The sequence below is a fragment of the Symsagittifera roscoffensis genome, chromosome 5, assembly GCF_963678635.1.
Source record: "Symsagittifera roscoffensis chromosome 5, txSymRosc1.1, whole genome shotgun sequence".
NCBI classification, from domain to species: domain Eukaryota; kingdom Metazoa; phylum Xenacoelomorpha; order Acoela; family Convolutidae; genus Symsagittifera; species Symsagittifera roscoffensis.
This window is the reverse complement of record NC_087066.1, coordinates 5,950,792-5,962,546: the sequence shown is the minus strand read 5'-3', so window position 1 is coordinate 5,962,546 and position 11,755 is coordinate 5,950,792. Positions and strand designations below refer to the sequence as shown.

The following is an 11,755-nucleotide window of genomic DNA, read 5'->3' as shown; positions in this document are numbered from 1 at the left end:
TGATTATGTATCTACTGGCTGATGATTGATTCTCACTGGAAATTGGTGAGAGTTTAAAGACAAAAGACCGCAGAATGGAAATTGAAAGTTCGATGTGTCCGTTAGCCTTACGTGTTCATGAACGAGATGATTTTTAAGTGAGATCATGAACGAGATGATTTTTAAGTGAGATCATGAACGAGATGATTTTTAAGTGAGATCATGAACGAGATGATTTTTAATACTCTTATATAGGTCTTCGTGATTTTTTTGTTTTTTAGGATAAAGTCTTAACATTTGTTCGCGCTGAATTTTGATTTTTTGCGGTTTGACTTGTGATTTCTTTTTAAGTTCAGTGCATTTTTTTTCCATTGTCAAAACAAAGGCAAACGCGACTTTTGGATTCGAAAGTGGATTTATATTTTTAAAAAAATTTACCCATTATTCGGATTTAAAAATTTACCGATTATTCCAGTTTTTACTGTAGGGATCAGCTTCATGTAATATTACGAACCTTCTTTTTTTCTTACTCAACTTATTAAAAGTGTTCACTTATTTGGAAATTTCACTGTAGCATTGGAAGTTAAATATCATAAGTTTTCTGCTTTATTTGTGGCTAGTGTTTGGTTCCTTGTAAGAGTCCGTGGCTGAGTGGTTAGTGTGTGAGATTCTTATTATCTAGGTTGCAGGTTCGAATCTCAGCCGTAGCTGATTTTTTTTTTTACTAATTCGAGGCTTTCTCAACTTTCTTATTGCACTTGATAGAGCTGCTTCTGTCGTGTTCACGCTACTGTTTACAAAGCGAAGCATCGCCTCGGTGTCTTAAATTGGGTTATTTCGAAGAAAAAAGCGACAATGTTGAGCATATCTTGAAATTCGAAGAGTTAACCTGATATATTTTTTTCGAAATTTGAAAAATGTTCAAAACGTTTTCAATAATTTTTTAAGTATTTTTTTGTTCTCTTGAACTTTCCAATCTTCTGTTGGCTAAATTGTTAAAGTTTTTGTGAGCGAATACGCTCTTTTTGGCCGTATTGTTTGAAAGAACAAGCCAACGCGTTGCGCTTTTTAGTCATTTACTGTTTTTTTTCTCGATATTTTGAGCGGAATAAACTGTTATCCTGTTTTTTTTCTCAAAATCATACGACGATTTTAAAGGTTGCGCTCAAACTGATTGAGTCGAGATAACGATGTTTTTAGGGTACCATAAAAAAGTATGGAATGCAATCAGTTCTTCTGAACTTCAGTTTTTAAGCTCAAAGAACCATTAACATACATGCAAGCTGAAACCCTTCTGTAGCTCAATGATTAATTGATAATCTTAGGTTTTAAGAAGACACGCTCGCTAATTTTTTTGGCTCAAATCTTCATACATTTGCATGTTTCCAAATACAACAAGAATGGCAAACGAACGAGATTCGGAAAAACGTCAATACTAGATATTTAAAAAGATCGATTTCATTTCTTTTTCTTATTTCATAGAGAATAAATTGTCACAAGGGTCTTTCAACGTTATCAATCTTCTATCATTGACACGTCAATCTTTGCTTAACCATTTTGTTCGTTCGCCATATTTGTCGTATTTGGAAGAATGGAAGTTTATGAAACTTTTAGCATGTGTGTCTTCATAAGTATTAAGCTACTGAAAAGTGTGCTTGGATTTTTTGAATTCTTTCACCTTGATAACTGAAGTTTAGAAGAACCGCCGCCGCTCAATTCTTCCTTGAAAAACATTGTTAGATCAGCACAATCAGTTTTAACACAAGATATTTTGAAGTTGTATAATTTTGAAAGAAAAAGGATCGCAAATAAGTCAAAAATGTCCGATTTATGTACGCTAAAACAAAGTAAATAACTTTTTTCGATTAGCTCTTAGGTACGGGAAAGAATTTTGTCGTGAGCTTACCAGCATAATTAATTATCTCAAAGAAACTACAAAAGGAGTCATGATTGCTATATAATAGTACCCCTCAAGTCGTGATTGGGATACTAAATATTTCATCGATTGCCGAGAACGGTTGTTGTTAGATTTTTTCTGCTTAGACTTACCATCCATGAACGTGGCTCATTTTTTACAGATTCGTGTGCTCAAGAAATAAAACTAAAATTGCAACTAACTTTTGCATCCGTTCCTTTCTTTGATATGCCTAGTCGGAAGAATTTTTATTATTGCACTGCAGCCGGTTAGTGTTATGACTGCATGTGTTTCAGATAGTTTGTTTTTGGATCAATTCATACCATACCGACTTGCAAAGATGCGTGTCTTCGTCACTTTTGAGGGCAAGAAATCTCGTTGCCTTGAGCACGTCTGTCACTGCATTCATGTCGATGTTCAAGACATGAAAACGGTTTACGACTTTTTGGTCCACTTGAAGAGAAAGTTTAAATTAAAGGACCATTACTACCTCTGTCTGACATTGAAAGAATACTTCATTGCTGATTGTGAAAACATTCGAGTTTTGCAGGATAACGACTTTGTTCAGGTTCGGGTTTCGAAGCTAAATGAAAGAATAAGTCCCTACCCGGAATTGAAAGATAAACGTCATGCTTGTAACGATACGGTTATCAGTTCGCAGGAAAACATGTCTCAAGAAACTGTGATGGAAACTGAAAATTTTGACCAAAATAGTGAAACTTTGAAAGCAGTTTCAACTGAATGTGCAGTTACTAACTCGCAAGAGGAAAATAATATCAGCCTTAATCAGAATAACACTATTGATAGTGTTAGTCAAAGTAGCCAGATTACCATTAATGTTCCAGTTGGATCATCGACTCCGTCAACAGCCAGACCGGCTAACTTTTTTCTTCCCAGGAAGTTCCAGCTGAAACCGGTTGCGCCCAGGGCTAAAATAAACATGGGAAGTATGGCATTGTCGTCGAATGATCTGAACAGCCGAAAAGATAGAATAGAGGATGGTAGTCTTAAACCTTACGATAGAGGGAATGAGCGAAACCAGAAACAAGTTAATTATAATTATTCGAGTGAGTTTAAAAATCGAAGAGCAGATAGTTTTACGAAGTGGTATCAGGAAAAATTGAACGACGAAGATCCGGATTTTTCTCCAACTAGGAAAGCGAATGTTTCCGAGAGAAGCGAGCGAAGGGTGGCGACGAGAAGCCAAAAGAATTCAGAAGAAGTTTCTAAAATTGCCGAGGTGAATGAGTCATCGTATTCAACCAGGTCTAAAACGACCGACAATTCTAAGCCAAAAATGATAAATTTTGTTAAAGAAGTCGAAACAAGTCGTTGTTCTGAAAATGAAATACAACCCCAAAAAGATGATGCAAAAACTGTAAACAATGGAGAAAATGTGAGTAATTACGATTTGAGAGATAGAACCACATCTAAATTGTACCCAAAATACAAGGAAATAAAGAAAGGTCACATTAAGTTTGACGACGACGAGGATATACCTGAAATTTCTTTAGGTTGTAGTGAAACTGAACAATCAATGGAAACTTCTTTACCTAAAGTGGACTACACACCAATTGAGAAGCCAGTTTATGTAGAACCACCTCTACTTGTGAACCCGAATGCAACTTACGAGATCCACAATGTCAAGACCAAAACAGTCGGAGAAAGTCAGACATCAAAAGCGAGGTTCACTCGAACGAAGATTATAGACAGTGTGATTGATGCGTATAATAAGAAAATGGACGCGGCGCTTGGTGGAAATGATGAAGACAAAGACGAAGATGATGATGGTGATAACGATGATACTGCTGAAAATGAGACGAATGAAACAGTGTTAGCTTTGCGAAATCAGAAAGTACGATCTTCGATTGAACCTAAACCAAGTACTGTGTCCGAAAATGCACTTAAATCGAATTCTGTCTCAAAAGTTTTGGAAAATAAACTTGCCAAAGCTAAAACCAGCCAGAAAACAGACAGGCGAGCAAGCATTGAAAGCTCATCAGAAGACGAACGTGTTCAGAAACCGACCAAAAGTCCTCTTCTAAAGCCGGCTCCAGGATTGAACATTGTTTCTGTAGTTTCTCAACTGAACAAAGAGCTCTTTGCCAGTTCTCCGGTGCAAAAGACAGTAGTCCCGCAGTCTAATCCAGGTCAACGGGATGTGAACGATAATTTGAGCTCAAAATTAAGCCAGATTGATAAAGCGTCAATTAGTCAGACATCTGCGGAGAGTTTGAATGAAAATGACGTAAATTTCGTTGAAAATACCTCCCATGTTTCAAGTGTCACAACTGAAAGTGTTGAAGAAATGCTGCAAAGGTCGAAAGAGTTCGTTGCTAAACGACAATCAAACCTTCAATTGAGCACAACTGATGATAGTGATGGCGCTGTACACCAGCAGAAACCGCAAAAACAGTTCAGTTTAGAACCAAGCGAAGAGGGATCAAAGAAGCGGAAGGCTTCGGAGGACTCGGATATTGAGGTAGTGCAGCCGAAGATTCAAGATCCAGTTACTGAAACGAGTTCAACCTTGTCTGATATCAAGAGGGTGAAATTGGATATTTCCGATGACGAAAATGCAGCAGAGTCGGAATATTCTGATTCTGGAGATACTTCAAGTGATGAAGATGAAAAAGAAACAACCGGACAAACTGTAAAAGAGGTTAACTTTTCAATTGGCAGCTCGTCAAAAAGCAGTACTGCAACAAAAGTCTCAATACAATCACTTAACGCAGCAATCAAAAGGTCATCGCCTCCTGTGATTGCAAGTATTAAAACTCCTTCAAATGAAGCCAATAGTGTTAAAGGCAGCAACGCTTCGATTTCATTGCCAAATGGAACTCATAAAATTGTGACTACAAATGGGCATTCGACTACCTCTGTTACTAACCGAGGTTCAGGTTTTTGGGCGAAGTCTGGTAAAAAGCCGAATGAAGATAGTTCCTCGGATGAAAGCACGAGCGAGGACGAAGCGGAGATCAAAGCGAACATCAGACGAACGAATGTGCCGACTGTGAACAAATCGTTAGGAGGTCACAATAGTTCGTTTGGAGCTGTATGGTCTCCGAAAACTATGATGAACGGGAGTAGAACCAACAGCATGATTGAGACGGGAAGCCCAGCTATGCCCACATCCTTTCCGAAGGTAAATGATGTTTACTGTTCTATTCTGTTGGTCTTCAATATAGAAAGTAAACTAGCATATGCATGGTTGCTAAACGAGTTCACTTTTTTTCAACCTAATTTGCACCAATTATTGTCCAAATTTTGAGCCCAAAAAGTGTTTTGTATCTACTATTAGATGTGTGTGAACTTTTCATAATCCATTGGGACGCATTTGAATTCCGTATTCGGTTAACTTATTTTCTAAAAGCTTTTTTAGTTTTTCGCAACTCGTGTACCATTTTTTGACGCAACAGATTAAATCATAAAGTTAATATTTATTTGAAATACATATTTTTTTTCAGGCCAGGCCGAATAAATCGTGGAGTGCACGTGAACCTCAAACAAACAGATCAGAGATCCATTTAAGAGAAGAACTCATCTGCAACGGACAAGTGGGTCCCAAGGAACCAGAGCCCGAAATTGAAGTTGTTGACATTACTGAAACAAGTTCGATTAACATGACTGCGAAACCAGGTAGTCTCGAGATGGTACAAAAACTGGTTCCGGTTGTGGGATCCAAAATAAGTTTTCGAGTGGTCGACTTGAACGAAAACTTCAGGCCGGAGTTGATAGACATTTGTGGAAATGTTTTAGAAGTTGACACTGAAAATGATGTTATTAAAGTTTCAGTTGTGAAGTCAAAAGACGTTGATCTTGATTGCGATAAACTGTCAAAAAGAGCTTCAATTTTACAGGAAAGTATAAACGGGGCAAATGAAAATGAAACGGAAGATGAAAATGAAAATGAAGAAGCTGAGAACGAGAAAGAAGAAATAAAAGAGTACATTATCAGTCAGTTATCACAAATCAAGGTTTTAGAAGCAGAAACCGAATCCTAATTCTTTTGAGGATTCGCAAATAGACTGTTAACTAGAAAGATTCATAGAACTGAGTTTATAGTTAGCCCTTATTCTTTGCCCATATTTCCATCCACTCAAAGTGGAAAATATTAACTGAAAGAGTGAAAATCAGCTTGGTTATTGTTTTTCTCTTAGTTTCAATATGCTTTGACCGACGAATTTCTTTTTGGGCCGTGGGTTCTAATCCCGCTTTGACCACGGTTGGAGGAGTCCCAGCGTCATTCGCCTCCTCAAGGTGAGGGTGGCTACGGCAAAATGGATGACATCTCTCTCTCCCCGCGGAAAAAATGCCCAGGTTGAATGGTTGGAGCTGGGCTGGGGGCTAATACAAAAAACGAGTTTCTTTTCAGATGTTTTTGGTAATTTAAAATTTCATTTTTTCGAAAGGAATTTGTGCGAACGGAATTTAATTTTGACAATCGGAAAAACAACGCATCTGAATCGATTTATTTGCAATTTTTGTTGCATATGATCATATGAATACATTAGCTTGTTTTTTTTTCTATGGGCTAACTATAACTAATGCTAGAAGACCTGATTTTCTATCGAAGTTAATTTATTTTGTTCGAAATCAGTTTTTTTTTGAAATCTAGTTTTCTTGGAATTTGCTCAGGTTCAGAATAGAACATGCAAAAGTGCTATTTAAAACCAGATAGTGTTAGTTCTGCTCGCTGAACTGCAAAAACGAGACAATATGTTTTGAATGAATGAAATTTCTGCTATTTGAAAGCATTTCGTAACTAATTTGTGAACCAAATGATTTTTGCAAGTAATTTTACCCGAGTGATATAAATTTATAGTGAGAATTGAAGTACTCGTTTCACGATTATTTCAGATTTAATCCAATTTGTTTTTTCCTTTTTCTTCCCTGTGTTTTCAGGTGGATTGTTGATTTGTTTTCTCTTATCTCCCTACTCCTGCCTTAACCTCAACCTTTCTGCCCACTCACTTTGTTTGGTCCGGATACATACCGACTAATGTGATTGCCTTCACCTGAGAACCCAAATCGTGATTGCTGACGGAAAACATTCCCCCACTTAATTTCCTTCCTAATTTAAGATAGTCAATTTTTATTTTCCTGGATCCAGTTTAAAGCTCATTTATACCCAAACAAAAAAAATCTGCCATTGATTTGATTTCTTTGCACTAATTTTGCAAAATTATTTGTAATCTTAGCGAAAATGATCCTCGTTTGCAAAAGCTCTTCCATCATTAGAGCGTTACATAACAAACGCAATGTTCGTTATTATTCGTATTTAACATCGCGTTTTGAATCTCGTCGAAATGTGTCGACAAAAAGTGCTTTACCCGACTGGTATTTTGACACAACAGTTAACCCCTCGGAGCCTCTTTTCAACAAAGTTCTGATCGCGAACAGAGGAGAGATTGCGTGTCGGGTGATTGCAACATGCAAGCGACTGGGAATTCCGACAGTGGCTGTGTTTTCGGACTCCGATGCACAGAGCCTACATGTTCGCTTAGCCGACGAGAAAATCCACATAGGTCAGTGAAAATCAATTAACAAATTTGAAATAGTTTTTGATACTTTTTACGTTTGCGAATAGAAGTGCCGCAAAGCGTTATCAAATCGGAATATAGACTTTTTTTGGGCTTACAACTTGTTTAACAGAATCACTTGTATCTTGGTTCATAATAAAGGCGAACTTCTGTGCGTGTCCCGCACTTAGCATGGAGGTGAAGAATACGTCTGGGAAGGCAAAGGTCGTGGCTTCGAATCTGACCAGGAACTTTTTGAAAACGGGAATTATTCCTGTCCAAAAAATGTCGGCCTATAGTTCGTCTGCTTATGTTTTGTCGGCTTAGTTGCCACATCGTAGAATTGATTTTTTTTGTACGAAATTTTCAATGAATTGTGTTTTGAATTACTCCTGCAATTTTTAATTTTTTTTAGCCCTGACTTGGTATATATTGCTGTTTTTTTTTCGCTCAAAAAACTATTATCAGCCTAAATGATTTTTGCTTATATTTTATTGGTTTAGTGTCCTAATTTGGTGTCATTTTGAGGCAAGCATAAGTTTTATGCTTCATTCTGAATCCCACAAAATGCTAAATTTTTTAGAATACAATTATAGTTCAAAGTTTTTCATGACAACAATTATGTTTTCGTGAAATTATTTAAGATTCTTCGGCTCAGTTTCCGCTTATTTGTTATTTTTTGAATTTTCTTTAATTGCCGTCGATTGTGTTTCCAGACAACATTTTGAACGTTTCCTGTCTGCTAGCTTGCACTGCTATTTTTATGTTGTATCGCAAGTGGTGCGAAGCTCCGCTTGGCCTCTGTGTAAAAAAAAAGAATCATTTTTAAATTGAACAGGACACTTAGTATCTTAATCAAATTAAATTCAAATAAATTAAGTAGTCGAGAAGTCCGTGGAAAATTGGACCTGTAAAAAGTCTGTTGTTGGATCAAATCGAGCTGCCCCTAAAGCAGCATTAGTATTATGCTTTTTATGATAAAATCGGAAACCAACAAATAAAAAGACCTTTTATTTCCTGTTGTTTTCAAAGAGGTAACATAATTTAACAGCATGGACCCATTTCTTTTTCGTTGCAGGAGCCTCTGCTTCGAAGGATTCCTACTTGAGGATGGATCGGATTCTGGAGAGTTGCAAGAGAACAGGTGCAGAGGCGGTTCATCCTGGCTTCGGATTCCTGTCCGAGAACACTCTCTTTGCATCTCTGTTGAAGGAGAATGACATCGCATTCATTGGACCACCCAGTGCTGCTATTAAAGTAAGTGAATTGGAAGTTCGTGGGTTTGGTTCGAATACGTTTTCGGTTCCGGTCGAAGGGCTCTTAATGTCACCCGGATCCTCAAAGCAGGGAGTTGATTCGGCGAAAAGGTTGACACTCCACGCTTCCGGGAAGTACCTGCAGTTGGCAGGTCGGGGGAAAATAAAAATATATAAATTAATGTGAGTGGATCAGAAAATGGTGATACAGTTTTGGTGTTTTGTGGGGATGTTTTTTAATGAGTGTACTCAATACTGTATTGATGCTCGAATCTTTTCAACTAAAATTTTACTCCTAAAGAGAACACTTTAACTCTAGGCTTTCCTAACTATATTGGAAAAAATTACAATAAACCTGGAATTTTATTAAACCTGGAATTTTACTGTCACGAGGCTTTTTCCATCTGGAAAGCTGTCTAATTTTTTTATTTTCATCATAATTTAGATCCTAGCTGCGGTTCTCTGTGTATAAAAAAATGACCAGAAAGTAGGAATTACTCGCATGCTTTGTTATCTGTTTTTCGTTTCCAGGCCATGGGTGACAAGATAGAGAGCAAGCGAATAGCGGAGAGTGCGAGAGTGAATCTGATTCCTGGATTTGACGGGGCAGTCGCAGATGCACAGGAAGCGGTGAGAGTGGCAAAGGATATAGGGTACCCGGTGATGTTGAAGGCCTCAGCTGGAGGAGGAGGAAAGGGTATGCGGGTGGCCTATAATGACGAGGAGTGCATCAAGGGGTTCCAGGTGAGTTGGGTTCAATGTCTAGGAGAGTGAAGGTGAAGTATGAAAGACCGCTTTTCAATCGAAAGTCGAGTGCTCTAGGCCCTCCGTGAATCGTGCTCGTTGCTTGAGGGTGGGGCAATAATACTCAGCCCAGTAAACAATAAAAATTGCATGCCAATTTTCTTATGACGATACATGATGTAAAGTCAGAAATTGAAATTGTAAAATCAAAGTTCGTTGGGCAACCTAAATGTCTAAATGGATTCGTCATTGCACAAACGAGGCAAAATTTAATTATTGAAACTTAATATATAAGGTCAATGTTTTAGTTGAGCTCGCAGGAGGCCAAATCCAGTTTTGGAGACGACCGAATCCTGGTCGAGAAGTTTATTGAAAGTCCTCGACATGTCGAGATCCAAGTACTGGGAGACCAACATGGAAACTACCTCTACCTACACGAGAGAGAATGTTCAATTCAGAGACGAAATCAAAAAGTAATCGAAGAAGCTCCTAGTCCATTTATAGATCAAAATACACGTGATGCAATGGGACAACAAGCAGTGTCTTTAGCAAGAGAAGTTGGATATTTTTCAGCAGGAACAGTTGAGTTTCTAGTCGATAAAAACAAAAAGTTCTACTTTCTAGAAATGAACACAAGGTTGCAAGTTGAACATCCTATAACGGAATGTATTACTGGAATCGATATTGTACAGGAAATGTTGAGGGTCGCCAAAGGCTACAAGTTGACAAAAAGTCAGTCCGAAGTCGCGTTGAAAGGCCATGCAGTTGAGTGTCGTGTATACGCCGAGGATCCGACTAAGAACTTCGGGTTACCATCTATCGGACGATTATACAAATACCGAGAGCCGAAAACCGACAAAGTTCGTTGTGATTCGGGAATTGATGAAGGTTCCGAAATATCGATGTATTACGATCCTATGATTTGTAAACTAGTTACATATGGCAATGATAGAAACGAAGCCCTAAACAACATGACTGACGCGTTAGATTCTTACGTCATTCAAGGGGTGACTCATAATATATCACTCTTGAGAACTTGCATTGACGAGGAGAGGTTCCGATCCGGAGACATAACTACTAACTACCTCTACGAAACATTCCCAGATGGGTTTCAAGGTCACTCGTTGAGCGCTACGGATCGCAATTACCTTTCGGCTATTGCTGCGTTGGTTAATCTTAATCAGGAGTACATGTTTATGAATAAAGATTTAACTAAGCATCTGAAACAAACGTCCCTGTCGGTTTGTTGTAACGATGTCTATACAAATCTTGATATTTCGAAATCTGAAGACGGTTTTGAAATTTCAACAGACGATGAACAATTCACGTTATCAAATTTTGATGCAAATGAATTGATAAATTGCAGTGTGAACAAAACTAAAATTCCGATTATTCAACTTTTGTCACGTGAATCGGGAGGCAAAGTTAGATTGCAGTACCTTGGAACTGAGTTTGTCTTGACAGTCATGACTCCAAGAAGTGCAGAATTGTTGCAGATCCTTCCAGTTAGACCAAAGCCAGATTTGTCCAAGCTAGTGAAAGCGCCTATGGCTGGAACCCTAGTTGAAATTGCACTGAAAGTCGGAGACACTGTTACTGCGGGCCAGGAAGCATGTGTTTTGGAAGCTATGAAGATGCAAAACTCGTTAACTATATCATCCGACGGAGTTGTTAAGAAAGTAAACTTCGAAGCAGGTTCCACTGTTAATAAAGATGATCTTATTGTCGAGATTGAATAGATTGGTCTTTTAATTGTATTTTGCAGTATCATATCCAAGGGCATATTCTTTTTTGTAGTTAATTTAAATTTTAAAAAGATTTTTTCAGACCATTTGAAAAATGGGGAGGAACTTTGTATTCGGGTGTTTTACTTTTTTCTTTTTGGTTTCCACGCTAAACCAACTACCACAAATAATCATCGGAGATTAACGACAGCTGGTGTTAGTGTTTTTGAGTATTTTAGCGCCTTTTTGGAATCAAAAGTTTCAAAATTCGAAAGTTTAAAACAGTTTTCAATTTGGTTATTTTACTATGACTGTTAAATATTTCCTAATCTCTAGTTTTCCTTTTTTTGTCGTATTTTTGAGACTAAGGTTGGAGCATTCTGTGCTACTTGCACATCAACGGGCTTTCCTGGTTTTTAAGTGTAAAAGAACGAAGTTATTGTCACTTGTCGCGAATTCATATTTTGCACTCTGTCGTTAATTTCTTTTAAATGACTTCAAATTCATTTTGTAAACGATAAGTAAATTGCTCGTCATTAACCAAAACTGGACTCTTTTATCTCGCCTCGTCGGACAATTTCTACATCTAAAACGTGCACTCACAATGCCTGATTA

The 11,755-nt window shown here is 37.7% G+C and overlaps 2 protein-coding genes across 2 annotated transcripts; both read left to right on the top strand.

Annotated features, from left to right (window-relative positions):
- Positions 1-2,194: 2,194 nt before the first annotated feature.
- On the top strand, positions 2,195-6,247 carry LOC134845463 (uncharacterized). The gene is made up of 2 exons (XM_063862353.1): positions 2,195-5,039; positions 5,362-6,247. Exons 1-2 carry the CDS (start codon positions 2,235-2,237, stop codon positions 5,896-5,898), a joined length of 3,342 nt encoding a protein of 1,113 aa, XP_063718423.1. The 5' UTR covers positions 2,195-2,234; the 3' UTR covers positions 5,899-6,247.
- Positions 6,248-6,312: 65 nt separating this feature from the next.
- On the top strand, positions 6,313-11,203 carry LOC134845462 (propionyl-CoA carboxylase alpha chain, mitochondrial-like). Its single transcript, XM_063862352.1, has 4 exons — positions 6,313-7,422; positions 8,495-8,673; positions 9,204-9,416; positions 9,725-11,203. Exons 1-4 carry the CDS (start codon positions 7,101-7,103, stop codon positions 11,153-11,155), a joined length of 2,145 nt encoding a protein of 714 aa, XP_063718422.1. The 5' UTR covers positions 6,313-7,100; the 3' UTR covers positions 11,156-11,203.
- The last annotated feature ends 552 nt before the right edge of the window (positions 11,204-11,755 follow it).